General features: G+C 49.2%; 1 protein-coding gene across 5 annotated transcripts in view; it reads right to left on the reverse strand.

Annotated features, from left to right (window-relative positions):
* Nucleotides 1–1,166: 1,166 nt before the first annotated feature.
* Nucleotides 1,167–13,187, reverse strand: part of TTC28 (tetratricopeptide repeat domain 28) — a 106,858-nt gene continuing 94,837 nt past the window's right edge. For 3 of the 5 annotated variants that reach the window (XM_063416104.1, XM_063416105.1, XM_063416106.1), the window contains 6 exons: nucleotides 12,506–12,630; nucleotides 11,245–11,476; nucleotides 10,772–10,848; nucleotides 7,810–7,939; nucleotides 7,176–7,283; nucleotides 1,167–6,710 (listed from right to left, as the gene is read on the reverse strand). In XM_063416104.1, the coding sequence (XP_063272174.1) occupies nucleotides 5,089–6,710; nucleotides 7,176–7,283; nucleotides 7,810–7,939; nucleotides 10,772–10,848; nucleotides 11,245–11,476; nucleotides 12,506–12,630 (2,294 nt within the window). In that variant the 3' untranslated portion in view covers nucleotides 1,167–5,088. The remainder of the gene's footprint in view (nucleotides 6,711–7,175; nucleotides 7,284–7,809; nucleotides 7,940–10,771; nucleotides 10,849–11,244; nucleotides 11,477–12,505; nucleotides 12,631–13,187) is intronic. The other 2 variants (XR_010082700.1, XR_010082699.1) reach the window with 2 other exon arrangements.

Here is a 13,187-nt window from a genome sequence, read left to right on the forward strand (position 1 = left end):
AAGGAAAAACCAACCACAAGCTCCACACTTGTGTTCCAGTAGTGCATCCTTTTCCCCAGAGGTGACCCATGACCCTCTCTGCAGCCCCCCAGACTCCCCTTTCCCTGGAGGAGCCATTGTCCCCCACATTTCCTCTGCCAGGAGCCAGAACCAGTGAGGCATTTACACAAAGAACAGAAATCCGGATAAAATTCAGTGTTGCCAAATACTCCTCCCCCACATAAATGGCTGTGAGGAAAACCCTCGGCAGGCTCTTCCTATGGACACATTTCCATGGGAGTCCTGCACTGGCTCTGGCCACGAGGCGCAGCAGTGATCAGGGCTGTGCAGGGGCACAGCTGGAGGGGGCTGTCAGTCTGTTTCCCCCAGCATTCGGGATTTTCCTTTATTTGGTTTTTCAAAACGCTGGCAGCGTGCAGTCCCTGCTGCTGCTCCTTCCCCATATGGACAACATTTGTTGTTTGCTGAGTCCCCAAACCCTCTGTTTACAGCTGCATCCTGCCACACACGAGTGTCACAAGGAGCCACATCCCGCTGACCCAGAGCTGGCACAGACAGAACACTTGAGCCCAGCTCCACCACAGCCCCACTGGAGGAGGAAACGCTTCCCCAGGAGCTGCTCCCCATGGCAGGGCTCCAGCCCAGGCTCAGCCTGTGGCAGCACCAGCACCGCCAGTGGCCTGGCTGCTCTCAGGGGCTCAGTGTGTGGTCCTGCAGCCCCAGTGCAGCTTTGTGTGTGTTCAGGTTCATGTGTCTCCAACACTTCCCCGGAGTACGAGGGCACCTTTCACATGGAGGCAGAAGTTAGACTTAACTCGTTTCAGCGGGCATTGGTACAGGGAGAGTCTCTCATCCCTTCAGCACTGGGTTCTCTCAAGACCCCCAGAGCTCCTCCCAACCCTGCAAGTCCTTTTGCTGCTGACTACAATAGATAATGAGCAAATACCGGCACTCCCACCACCTGTCCGGAGAGGGAAAAGCTCCTTCCAGTGAGCACTGGTAACAGGAACGCTGCACAAAGGGGAGAGAAGCTGCTGAGGAGAGCTGCCGTGAGTTCCAGCCCCACTGTGCCACAGGACAGTCACACAGGGGAGCTGGGTGTGGGCAGAGAGCGGCGAGCCAACCACCACCCTTCCCCAACATCCCTCCAGATCAAGAGACTGAGGCACTGAGAGAACTCATGCTTTAATAGACACTGAAATCACAAAGAAGAAAAGGCCAAATGCCTTAGCAATTTCAATAAAAATATGAAAATCTTTTTACATGGTAAATTTCATAATATAAAAAGTTTAATGCTGTCTGGAAACAGAGTTTTCATTTACAAAGAAAGTCCATAGAGGCCAAACATGGCTAACACTGCACATAGGGAGAGCGAGTGCTGAAGGGCTGCTGCTGGGAAGCCTCTGCTGACCATCCTCTCTGGGTCACTGTCTCCAGTGCTCTTCTGCAGCTGAGGGGACCAGTGTCCACACACGTGTGCAGCCCTGCTGGGCAGCGTGGCAATGCAAGGAACCCGAAACTGCTCAAACCCATTTTCACCATCCAGCTGAAACTACCAGTGCTTCCTAACAGATTCACAGACACCTCTGTGCCCCTGGATCTGTTCTGCAACTTGGAAGAGATGTTCACAGAACGAGCTTGCCCTAATGAAAAAAAATATGGCCTAGAGTGATGTGCATGGGTGTAGCACCTTTTTCCTTGTTTGATTAATGTATGATTAAACAGAAGGAAAACCAGTTTCAGGTCAGAGATACAGGCTAACCAACAAAATGAAATTAAACTAGATTTTGATCACAGGGGTTGTTTACTGTTCCCATTTGGTTGGAGCTAAAGACAGTCAATAAAAAAAGGTGGAATCTCACACAGTAAAACATACAGGGCAAACCCAAAACATTCTATGGCCTTGGGGAATGGTTGCATGTGGCAGGTTTAATGTGAAAGTGGTTAATACCTAATTGTTATTGCTCACTGTATTACGCAGTGTTGTCACTTGTACCATGCACAAATACAACAACGACAAATGCATTAAACCCACAGAAGGAATTCTAACAGCAAATGGAGAACATGTGGTTTTCATTTCCTGAATTTCTCCACGTATTGGGCAAACCTGATAAAACTCTTCATTTCCTCACAAAGGGGTTGTTTCTATTCAGGAGGTGGAGGAATGAGGGACAGGGTGTGCAGTGTCTCCCAGCCACGAGTAAGCATGCATTTCATGGCTCCCGGCAAGCCAATGGAAGTGACCCGTGCCAAGTCAACGGAGACCAATTTCCCAAAAGACTTGTTCTAGTGACACTCACCTTCCATATTTATACAACATCAAATTCCCCAAATACTGAACTTTCTCTACATCTGAACCCTTCCCTGCTTCTAATGCTCCCCCCTCCTTAAAAACAACAGAAGAACCACTCCCCCACACCCCCCACCCCGATTTAGCTCTGTCTGAAAGCTTTAAGCCAGCATGAAACCTGCTGGAGCACAGAAATGGGTTGTAGCAAAATGGCAGCACAGGATTTTTACAGGTTAAAAGATCCTTTAGTTATGGAAGTAAACTACAACAAAGAGGCTTATTTCTGGCGTGTTATGCAGCACTACAGGGAGTATTTGCTGTTGCTATAAACAAAAAGCTGCCCATTTCCATCCTGGGTGTTCCTGGGATGTCGTTTCAAGAAGTTTATGCTGGTTAGAAACAGAGCAGGTCACATGAAGTCTCTCAGCAGTCCTGTGACCACAATAAGTGGCATGATCAACAGCATCACTGTCTCCACAAGGGGCAGATGCTGTGCTGACTTGTTTTGGCTCACTATTCTAATTTTTCCTGCCAAATGACACGAAGGTGATGTTTAGCACCAAACCATCACAGGAAGATGTCATGTACAGACAAATAACTTGCATCATAATGAGTTGAACAGATTGACTCAACTGTTCTGCTACATTGTGTACGAGTAGGTAACTACTCCTTCTCTCTGTACTGAAAACTTTGGTGATGCCCCCTTCCTCATTTCCTGGCTGTAACAACCCAGCCCAGTATCCTTTGCCTTTAGTGTATGTGTTCATTTCTTATGATGATAAAAAGGAAAACATTCTCCTGAAACCAGCAGACTGCAGAATATTCTCACAGCACGCATCTGATTATGCCCTATGAGTAAGCTGAGCCTAAGCATTTTCATGTTTCCATATCAGAACAGAATTCTATGCCCTGATATCACGCTTTTCCTCCAAGATCCCTAATAAAATCACAAATTATCAGATCCACATTTACAACAAGAGCATCCAGCCATGCTAAGTACAATTCTCTGTGCCAGCAACATACCTCTGGTACGTCCACAGAGCTGCCTGCACTCTCCATTCAGCTGCAAGACTGGAAGTTGACTTAAGATCCAGCTAAAACTCAGGGCCTAATGAATTCAGCCTCACAACACCTCTGTGAGGTAGGTAGGTAAGTATTACTATCCCCATTTCGATAGAAAGGGAAGACGAGGCACGGAGAGGTGAAGTGATTAGCCTTCAGTCACTCAGCCAGTTCTGGGAGTGCAGAATAGACACCAAAAACCTTGGTGATCCAGTGCTCTGACTTCACAGCCTGGGAATACCTTGCGTGGATCTGAGCTCGCGTGGCGGGGCTGTCACACGCCCATGGCTTCAGTGCATGTAAATGATCACGGGGGTGCTGATCACATCACTGCATTCCACAGCCACTCAGAAACCATCTCCAGCCTGCCCCGAACTCCTGGATCCCACCCAGCCTAGAGAAGCTGTGCATGTCGCCCTGGGGGTGCTCTTGGTCCCCTTTCTTCCACACGTCAGAGGGCACTCAGGTTCTGCATCCAGCCCCTCCGTTTGCTGCCTCGGAGCTGGAGCTGCCTGCTCCAGCTGCACCAACAGCTGCTTGCACTGGTACTCCTGCCCCAAAGGAAACCTGCCTCCACACCTGCCCCAAAGGAAACCTGCCTCCACACCTGCCCCAAAGGAAACCTGCCTCCACACCTGCCCCAAAGGAAACCTGCCTCCACACCTGCCCCAAAGGAAACCTGCCTCCACAGCAGGGAAAAGGTTCGCAGACCTGCCTGCGTCGAGCCCTGGCAATGATTTAGCAGGATCAAGGAGGGATTTTTTTGGTCAGGTGATGTCACATTCTTGCCTGCTGTGGAACTGCAAAATAATGTTCTGAGCTGCAGCATCTGTAGTCCTTTTCTGTGCTCACTGAGCAGACAGTGATGTAAGTACTGCCCAAAACTTGCCTGGATAAAAAGTTCACCTTCACAATGTGTGCCAGAGAGACCAGAGCCCTCAATAAACCAGAACTTGTCTCTCTGACACACACTCACTACCACACACGCAGGCTCACCTGGTTTGTTAGGCCCCAAACATTTCCTTTGAGCAGACCAACCAGCAAAGTCTCATCTGAGGGCTTTCCCTCCAAAAAAGTTACCTGAGATGCAGATTTTAGAACGGGGCACCTCTCTCTTGTCTTTGTTTCACCAGCCTCTAAATGATGCAACAGAACTGCCAGATCCTGCTGCTGTGGAGTTTTACTGACAGCAGTTTCTGGTTTGGCCAGCCTGGCAGAGGTGTTTAGAGGTGTGTGGTCTTCTCCTCTGTCACCCTGTGAAAGCAGTTGAGTAAATGGCTCATCCTTCTCCAGGCAGAGACTTGTACCTGTTCTTTGTGGTACACAGGAATGTTCTGCCTCCTCTCCCTTTCCTCTCCAACCCCTGATATGTGTAATTTCTGTACAAAAAGCCAGCTGTAAAACTTCTGGTTAAGAAATATGAGGAGGTGGCTTAAAAGCCAGTATTTAACCAACAGACAAACAGATGCTTTGCACCTGCTGCTGCAAATACTGAATACTACAAACCTGTTATCAGGTGAGTCTGGCCAAGGTCCTGATAAGGGAAAGGAAAACCCATGTGTGTGAGGCCGTGTGCCCCCACAGTGACAGCAGGCCAGCCTGTCCCATCCCTGGGCACTGCCAGCTGAGGGCATGACCACGGCTGCTTAGCTACTGGTTCTGTTTTGGTAAAGGCAAGTGGGCAGAAGCAAATACTTCAGCAAGACTGTAAGTCATCAGCTGGTACTCAGGACATTTCAACATTTGGAGGAAGGGAAAAATCTTCCCGGTGACAAAAATTTATACCCGTTCCCAGCTGGCAGCCTCAGGGGACGCACGGCTCCCAGAGTGCTGCCAGGTGAGGAATGAGCTGATGCCATGGCATTTGTGGTTTCAGGGTGTCTGTGTCCATTTGGAGGGATCTTCTGTGGCGAAGCAGCAAGGTGTTGCCCAAGAGACAGGTCCTTCAGTTCCAGCTTCTCTGCACTTTCTTCTTTGCTGTGCCGTGGTGATAAATTGAGCAAGCTGAGGACATCTTTCTTAGAAGTCATTGTTCCAGGAGCTCCTCGGAGAATCTTTATTGGGCCAGTGGAGTGGTGGGGAGTGCTTTGCCAGAACATCTTTAAGTTGTGAATTGCTTGCACTTTTTCATCGATGGCAGCCAATTTTAATTTGTCTATGTCTGGGGCATCAGCTGGGCTTGAGCGAGCAGAACCAGCTGAGGAATAGGAAAGAGCAGGAGATGGAGTGCTGCCACCAGGAGACTGATGCCCTGAGCTGGGAGAGATATTTCTGGGTGATTTAGAAATGTGAGCACTGTAAGGAGAGCTGGGATACTTGAGTTTAAAGGGAGGCTGCTCAGTTAGGGACCCATGTGAATCACAACCTGGCGACGGCTGTCCACTGTACTGACCTGTGCCTTCTCTGTTTGACATCTCTGACGTCGTGGGGCTGTTATAGCCAGAGCTCACCTTCTGCAGGGATGAGCTCCTCGTTGGAGGCTTTGGTTTAATTGCCAGGGGTGAAGCCTGGTTCCTCTGGCTGGAGCTGAGCGGGCGGCTGAAGGCGCTGGTCTCGGAGGAGCGGAACGCGGACACGCCGGCCGGGCTGGGCGCGCCATCGTCAGAACTGTTGCTCTTGCTCATCTGGCTGCTGCTCCTCTGAAGACGTTCAACAGCAATCAGGTGACTCTGAGTTTCCTCCAGAATTTTTTGGGCCAGCTCTTGCGGATCAAGCTTTGGATTACTGTCCTCCTGGGATTTGACGGTGCTGTCGGTCTCAGTGCTAGACTGGTCAGATTCCCCAGTGTCAGAACTTGCAAGTTTCCCAACTTTCTGGAAAGGTGAATTTGGGCTGGGGATGAGAGTCATTTTAACAGGAGAATTTGGAGTACTTATGCTCCCTTTGGAGTTGAGGGACACTTTAATGCCTCCATTCTGACTAGTTTTGGGCTGTTTGTGATCAGGGGAAAATCTTGGTTTTATATTTTCTTGGTAACTGGCCAAAGGCTCATTGCTGATTATGGAGAAACCTTCATACTCTTCCTCATCTTTGCTGGCTGCAGTGGCTTGTGGTGACAGCTGGCTCTGAGCTGCAGACCTGTGTGGATAGATATTCTTGGGCCTCTCATAATCCTGCCGTCCTCTGTGTCCTGACCCATCCAGCACGTTCTCTGGCTTGGAAACAAAGCTCATGGAAGAAGCAATGGAGCTCAGGCTGTACACAGAAATGGCATCTGAGGCAATGCTGTCTGGACAGGTAGGAGAGAATGGAGGGTTTTGATACTGGGGTGCAGGGTTGGAAACAGACTGAGCAGAAGCCAGTGACTCCAGTGATGAGGAACTGTCCAGGCTAAGGCGCTTGGGCAGCTCTGTAGAATCTGAAAAAGAAAAGACAACAGTATGTACAAACCTGGCCCTATAAACACCATAAAACCAAATAAAACCAGGTAACATTCTATCAGGATTAAGAGAAAATGTTACAGAACATGCCCTCAGGCTCTATGCTACCTCAGAACAACCAACTATTACTTAGGTAAGGAAAAAGAAGTGCACAGCCCAGGCAAGAACCTCTGTCCAGGTATCCTAGATGGAAGTTCATTATCATTTTATATCTCAAAACGAAGAATGAATTATATGTCCCCCAGTCACTGGACTCTATCTGCAGTTTCTGCCTCAGACAAGTCCTTCCCATACAAAAATAACATTTACTCCAGTCTCTGTATCGCATTTGGCCTGTGTGGCATATGTGTGACCTCTGCAAAGATACAAGTGTGAGATTTCAGCAGGAGCTGTTCTGATCAAATCAGATGACACAAGAGCAAAACCACGCTGAGCAGCTTTACCAAAAAGTGCCAGCAAGGATTGTAGAGCAAAGTGCATGGTCCTCCTGGTAGCTTGTTTCCCAGTTTTCAGAATGACCTCCTCTTGGCCAACTTCACAAAGGTCAAAACCTGTAGTGGGACATGGAACAGAAAATTACAGCTGACAGCAAGACCCTCTGTCTCAAATAAGAGTAATCTCATTTATAACACAGACAGAACAGAGAGGTATGACAGCCTGCAGCACCCTCAGAAGGATGACTTCACCTTTCATGTGCAGTTTGCTGTCTGTTATTTAATACTGTTTAGCACACCTTCTCCAGGTGTTGGGAGCTTTGTGGCACTGGACTGGGAACACACACACTCATTAACAAATCACTCCTGTCAACACTTCTGTAGTTGCAAATTATTTGGAGTTGTAAGGAAATTATACACCAAGCACATCTCAGGGGACAGTGTCCTACATGCCAAACCCTTTACTATTAATTCCAGGTTTTCTCACAGAAATGGAGCTGAAGACCATTGGAATTTGGCAAAGGCAGGCTGGGCTGCAGGAGGCAGACAAATGTGAAGCTGTGAGTCTTACCAGTGCTTCAAGCCCCCATATGAGACACCAGCAATGGGTTTAGAGAGACAACAGAAAGAAGTGTTTTCCTACCTAGAGCTGCCAGAAACTCATGGCAGCCAGGCAGCCTCCAGAGCTGGACACTGATGGAGACCTGGATTGGTGCAGAGGGGAAATCTTGCTCCTTCTCGCCTGCCTGAAGTTGAACCAGGACTTGGTGCAGCTGCAGACAGTAACACAAACATTAGCCTTTCCTTGCAAGTCACATCACTGCTTCTCTTACAGCCACAGATAAGGCAATGCCCTTCCCTGGACACCCTCTCCCTGGACACCCAGTTCAGCTGCTGCTCCTGAACAGAGCAGTGAGATGGGAAGGTCTGGGAAGAAGGACAGTTCAGGGATAGCAACATCAGACAGACTGGAAGAGCAGCAAAGGCAGGGACAGACCAGGGGTGAGGGCTGGGGGGTGGCCAGTGGAAACTGAGCAAGAAGGAAGCACAGCAGGAACATCTGTGAAGGGAAAGAAAAGGAAAGAGAGACTCTGGGGCTGCTCACAGAAATACTTTAGTGACTAAAGCCCATTCCATGACTGAGCCATACTCCTTATGCAAATCCTAAGAAACTCATTAACTGGGCAGAAAAAGGCATATGAAACCATGGAAGACTTTCCTAATATCTCCACAGCCTCCAGGAAAGAAGTTTCTCAACTGTGCCCAAGGGACAGGAGTAGCAAGCTAGAGAGAAAATGTGTTTATGAAGATCTGACACAAATTAAGATGCCAGGATCCTGTGTAATTCACCAACACAGCCAGGGCAGCAAGGATGGAGAGCCATTAATCAGGGACCAGCTAACCTCAGGACCACCCATCTCTCACAACCCACAAAAGCTTACACAGGCCTTTTTCCACAGGAGCTCTGTGGAGCAAATCCCAGGCCTGAGAGCGGGTGCAGACACGTTGCAGCACAGGGCTCGGGTCTGCAGCGACCCCAGAATTTCACCCTGCAGTGCCATCCCCGTGCACAGCATACTCACCATTCCCACCACATTTTTAACAGCCTTCGGGCAGCAGGTAACAAGGAAGGAAAAGAGGAGAAAAGAACATGGGTTACTCTGTGCTACAAAGTGCCTGTGCTGAGGAACCTTGCAGGGACACCCATGTGTGAGCCAGCACCCTGACTGCAAGATGCTCTGTGCAGAGAGAGGAGGGAGCAATGGGAATGGCCTGAGCTGTGGATCCAACAGCATGGGAAAGGCAGCTGGAATGTGGGAGTGCCCAGCTCATGACAGCTCAGACACTTAGCAGGCAGACACTCAGGCCAACCCACACTCTGGCAAGAGGCTGAACATTAAACAGCCCTTCTCTTGTTTCCTCTGGGACACAGACTGGCGTCAATGCAGCCAGAAATCCCTAACTTTTCCTTGCACATGCAGTAGTCTGAAGTTCTCTCTTTTGTGGCTCCTGTCTTCTCTTTTGTACTCAAAATAAGCCTTTTCTATTCAGTGCAGCCGCTCAGGCTCCCACCTTGCTGCTTCACTAATGCCAAGAGCACCTGCTCCCCTGTGATGCTGGAAAACCAACGAGCAGCACCCACTGACTGAAATGTCTGACATCCTGCTTGTGTCTGGAACAAAGTCTGCTTTCCTCTGGGACAGGCAGAGCCCCAGCTCTCACACCATGAACTGCCAAGAGGCAGGAGAGGACAAAAGCAATAACCACAATGGAGGGGAGAGCTGTTGAAAACAAACATGTAACAGGATAGACTGGTGCAAAAGGGAATTCTGCCGGGGTCTGGGCTGTGGAAGAAAATTTGCAATATCCCTGCCAGTATTTACTCTGTGGGGCAGCGAGGAAAGGGTGAGTGTGTCTTTTACTTGTGCACAGCCAGCTGAACGTTTTTCCTTGGGTAATTCAATTATCTGAGGGGGCAGCAATCATGAAGCCACCTCATTATCATTCTAAGGCATTTCCAGCCATGGGAATGCTGTCCTGTCCTCCTCACACCCCTCAGACCTGGACTCCTTTGGGTGGCCATGAGGGAGATAACCCTGAAGTTAACCACACACATCTCAGGCACTGATGAGAGCCAAGGCAAGAGGCAAAACACCAACGAGGACACTGGTCACAAAGGGAATTGGAAACATCTCAAACTCTGCTGCAGATCCTAACAGGATCCTAACAGGAACCCTTTCCTTGGAGCAGACTCATCCTAGTGGGCTGCCAGAGCTGCTCAGCAGGTCACAGAGAAGCTGGGACTCTTCTCTGGCTTTTTCTGCAGACTCCATGTGACCAAAGGAAAGGCAGCCTGACCACACAGAAGCAATCCCAGCTCTGCCTGGGGAAAGGGGAAAGACAGTGAGATACAGGCCCATTCCCTGTGTGAGTGTGTCCATGTACCAAAGCAGGCAAATGATGAAGAGAAACCTCATTACAGGAGCACTCAGGAGAGTAAGAACCATGGAATGGAAAGCAGCCAGGCTGGTGGCGCAGAGGAGGGTCAGGTTAGGCTAGGCATGCTCCAGAGATGGGAGAGGGAAAAGTGTGAAGGAGGTTGAGGGGAGCAGGGAGAAGTCCCATCACCACAGGTAGCACTGCCCTTCTCCTAGAGACCAGAAATCCTTTCCATGGAGCTGTGAGCTCACACAGGAGCAGCACAGGCTCAGTGAGTTTTCTGACAGGCCTTGCATTGTCCAAAGTCAATCATCCCTTGGGACTTCAGTAAATACAGTGGGCAATGAGCAGCCAACGTGGGCCTAGGCAGGATGGCCAAACAGCAATTAGGGGGCTGTAACTCAATTCCCCCATGCTGCTGTAAGGTCATGCTTTCTCTTGTCACTGAACAGGGAGCCCCAGCCCAGTAACCCACCTGCATATTTCCCTTCTGGACACACACTTTCTTTCACACAAACAGGCAACTTTAGAATTTCAACCCTCAAATCTCCTAGCAAGCTCTGGGTTGATAGACCAGGGCATCAACCATTCTGCATATTTCTGAATTTACTGACCTGGGAAGAGCCATTTGGAACCTGGCACTGGAGGAAAACCTCCCAACTCACCCTGTTGATAAGCTGCTCTCCTGTTTCTGAAGCTGTGATAAGTTTACAAAGTGCCTGAAGTGCAGGGTTAGGCAAACCTGAAAAACATCAGCAGAAACATCTGTATCTGTTTCTTGAATGCAAGAAATGCAACAAACCTGAACAGAATACACTCTCAGCTAATTCCTAAAACCTCTCCCCCACATCACTGGACAGCTCTGGAAGCAGCAGTGATTTCCAGAAAGCAAAAGGTCTTCCCACTTTGCATCTGATGACAGGTTTCCTGACTGAGAGCTGGGAGAGAGGAAATGTCACATCACACTTACTCGACCCAGCAGCAAATGATTCTCATCTGTGACACAATTTTCAGTTAAACATTCACTTTTAGAACTTCTTCCCGGTCCAATACATTGATTTCACTGATGTAAAACATCCCTGTTTCACACGCTGACATCACAGAAAGGTGTGAAAGGCGGATGTCTGCCTGCTCTCACCTAGGAGGGACTGGATGGTGGTGCTGCACTGCTGCAGCCGGTCCCCGGGGTCTGAGGTTGGGAAGAACACTGCTGCTGGGAGGCCGCTGGCTGGAGGGTCCAGCCGAAATCCCACTGCTGTGAGGAGTGCCTGCCAGCCTGGAATGCCACCAACTTTATTCTCCACACTCTGCTGGGAGGTGTACATGGAGTTGTGCTGCCCGTTCTGGATTCGCTGCAGTGATTTCTCCACCTGTGGGGAAATGACACAGCTTATGGTACAGGAGGTGTTACTGACTGCCTCTTTTTACACAGAGGAGACACTGGACAGCAGCCTGAGAGACAGCAAACCCAAGATTGATGCTGGCCTGTCTCACACAAGAGGACATTAATGCCTTGAAAAGAGAGCTGCAGTAACTCAGCATTCACAGCTGTAACATCACAGTGATGAGTGTCAATATTCTCTGGGACACTGGGAACAATAATGCCACAGGACATGAAGCAGCAGTTTGTTTGGGATTGTTTCCTGTAAGCCTGGCAGCTGCATTTCTCCCCAAAAGCTGATTCACCTTGGGGTTCCAGACTGCTTATTACCAGACAAAGAGCCTGCAGCCACATGGCAAACAGGAAAGAGAGATGAGTGTCCACAAACCCCAGCAACTGGGAGGACCAGCAACATTCACAGGTTTCCATCATTCTATGGATACTTCACACTCCTGTGAGACCACAGATGATGCATTGGGAAGAAAAGTATTAGAAGTCATGAGTGATCATTCCAGCCACCTGGCAGTTGGCTGCAGTCCCACTGTTCCCCAGGACAGACTGGTGGCACAGATGGGGACAGAAGGGCCCCTTATCTTCCAAATATGCAGAGACAGCAGTGACTGTGCTCTGTGTTTCCATGACTGCCATGTTCGTAGCTATTTCCCTGTATAAACAATTAATCCCAATGCTTACCCCTTAAGCAGAAACCCAATTCAACAGCTAATGCAAACCAGATGGATCTGGGGAGGGTTCTGTCACAATACAATCTAAGATTTTGCTTACTTTGCCTCTTTTTGCACTGAACACTTCCTTAGGTGTCCAAGTCGTTCCACTGACCCAGAGTTTTGCAAGAGGATACATCATGGCAGGGGAGGGGGGATGAAGGTGTACATATATATATATATATTTTTTTTTTTTTTCAAGTGGGAGTGGCTGCTGTTCCACTCATGGCCTCAGGTGAGGGTGTCTCAGGACTAGATGGGCTGTGGTGCCACTCGTGGTTGTTCCTGTCCCTTACCAGATGGAGCAGGACACGCAGAGCATCCCGGGCCCTTTCAGGGTGCTGCAGGATCTCAGTCAGGGCCTGTCCTACCAGTGAAGAAGGGCTGTTCAGCTTCATATCACTCCCAATAAGCATGAAACCTGCAGGATTCAGAATGAGAGGCAATCAATCTCCTGTTAAGTGGAAAATGTTCAAACCAGACACAGATATCCTCTGCCCTCACACCAGTGAACGATGGTTCTCTGTATCCTGCACAGGAACATTCTTTTCCCAGAGCTGCTGCCCACTCCCTGTCCAGTCATGCAGACTGAAATTCCAGAAAGTTTCTAGGTACATCTTACTGCTCCTAGCTGTTAAATCAATAGCATCTTCCTGTTCAAGCAAGCAGAAAAACACTGGATTGCAGCTAAACTTGTCCAGGTACACTCCAGATCTCCTCTACAGCCAAGGAAATCAACACAAGCTAACAGTGGTCATAGAACAGAACTGTGAGCATGAGAAGTTTTTGCTGTCCTGGTCAGAAAGCTGTCCTGGCTCGTGCACCATTCAATGCCAGACCTCCCAGATGTCAGCACAAAGAGCTCTACATTTCCCTCCTCATTCATGCAGTGAGGATGCAGCTGCTCCTGGCTTTGGTGCTCTGTCCAAGGGTCACGGTGGAAGTCAGGGACTGTGTGATGAAGGTGCATAGTGCCAT

The sequence above is a fragment of the Prinia subflava genome, chromosome 19, assembly GCF_021018805.1.
Source record: "Prinia subflava isolate CZ2003 ecotype Zambia chromosome 19, Cam_Psub_1.2, whole genome shotgun sequence".
In the NCBI taxonomy this organism is placed as follows: domain Eukaryota; kingdom Metazoa; phylum Chordata; class Aves; order Passeriformes; family Cisticolidae; genus Prinia; species Prinia subflava.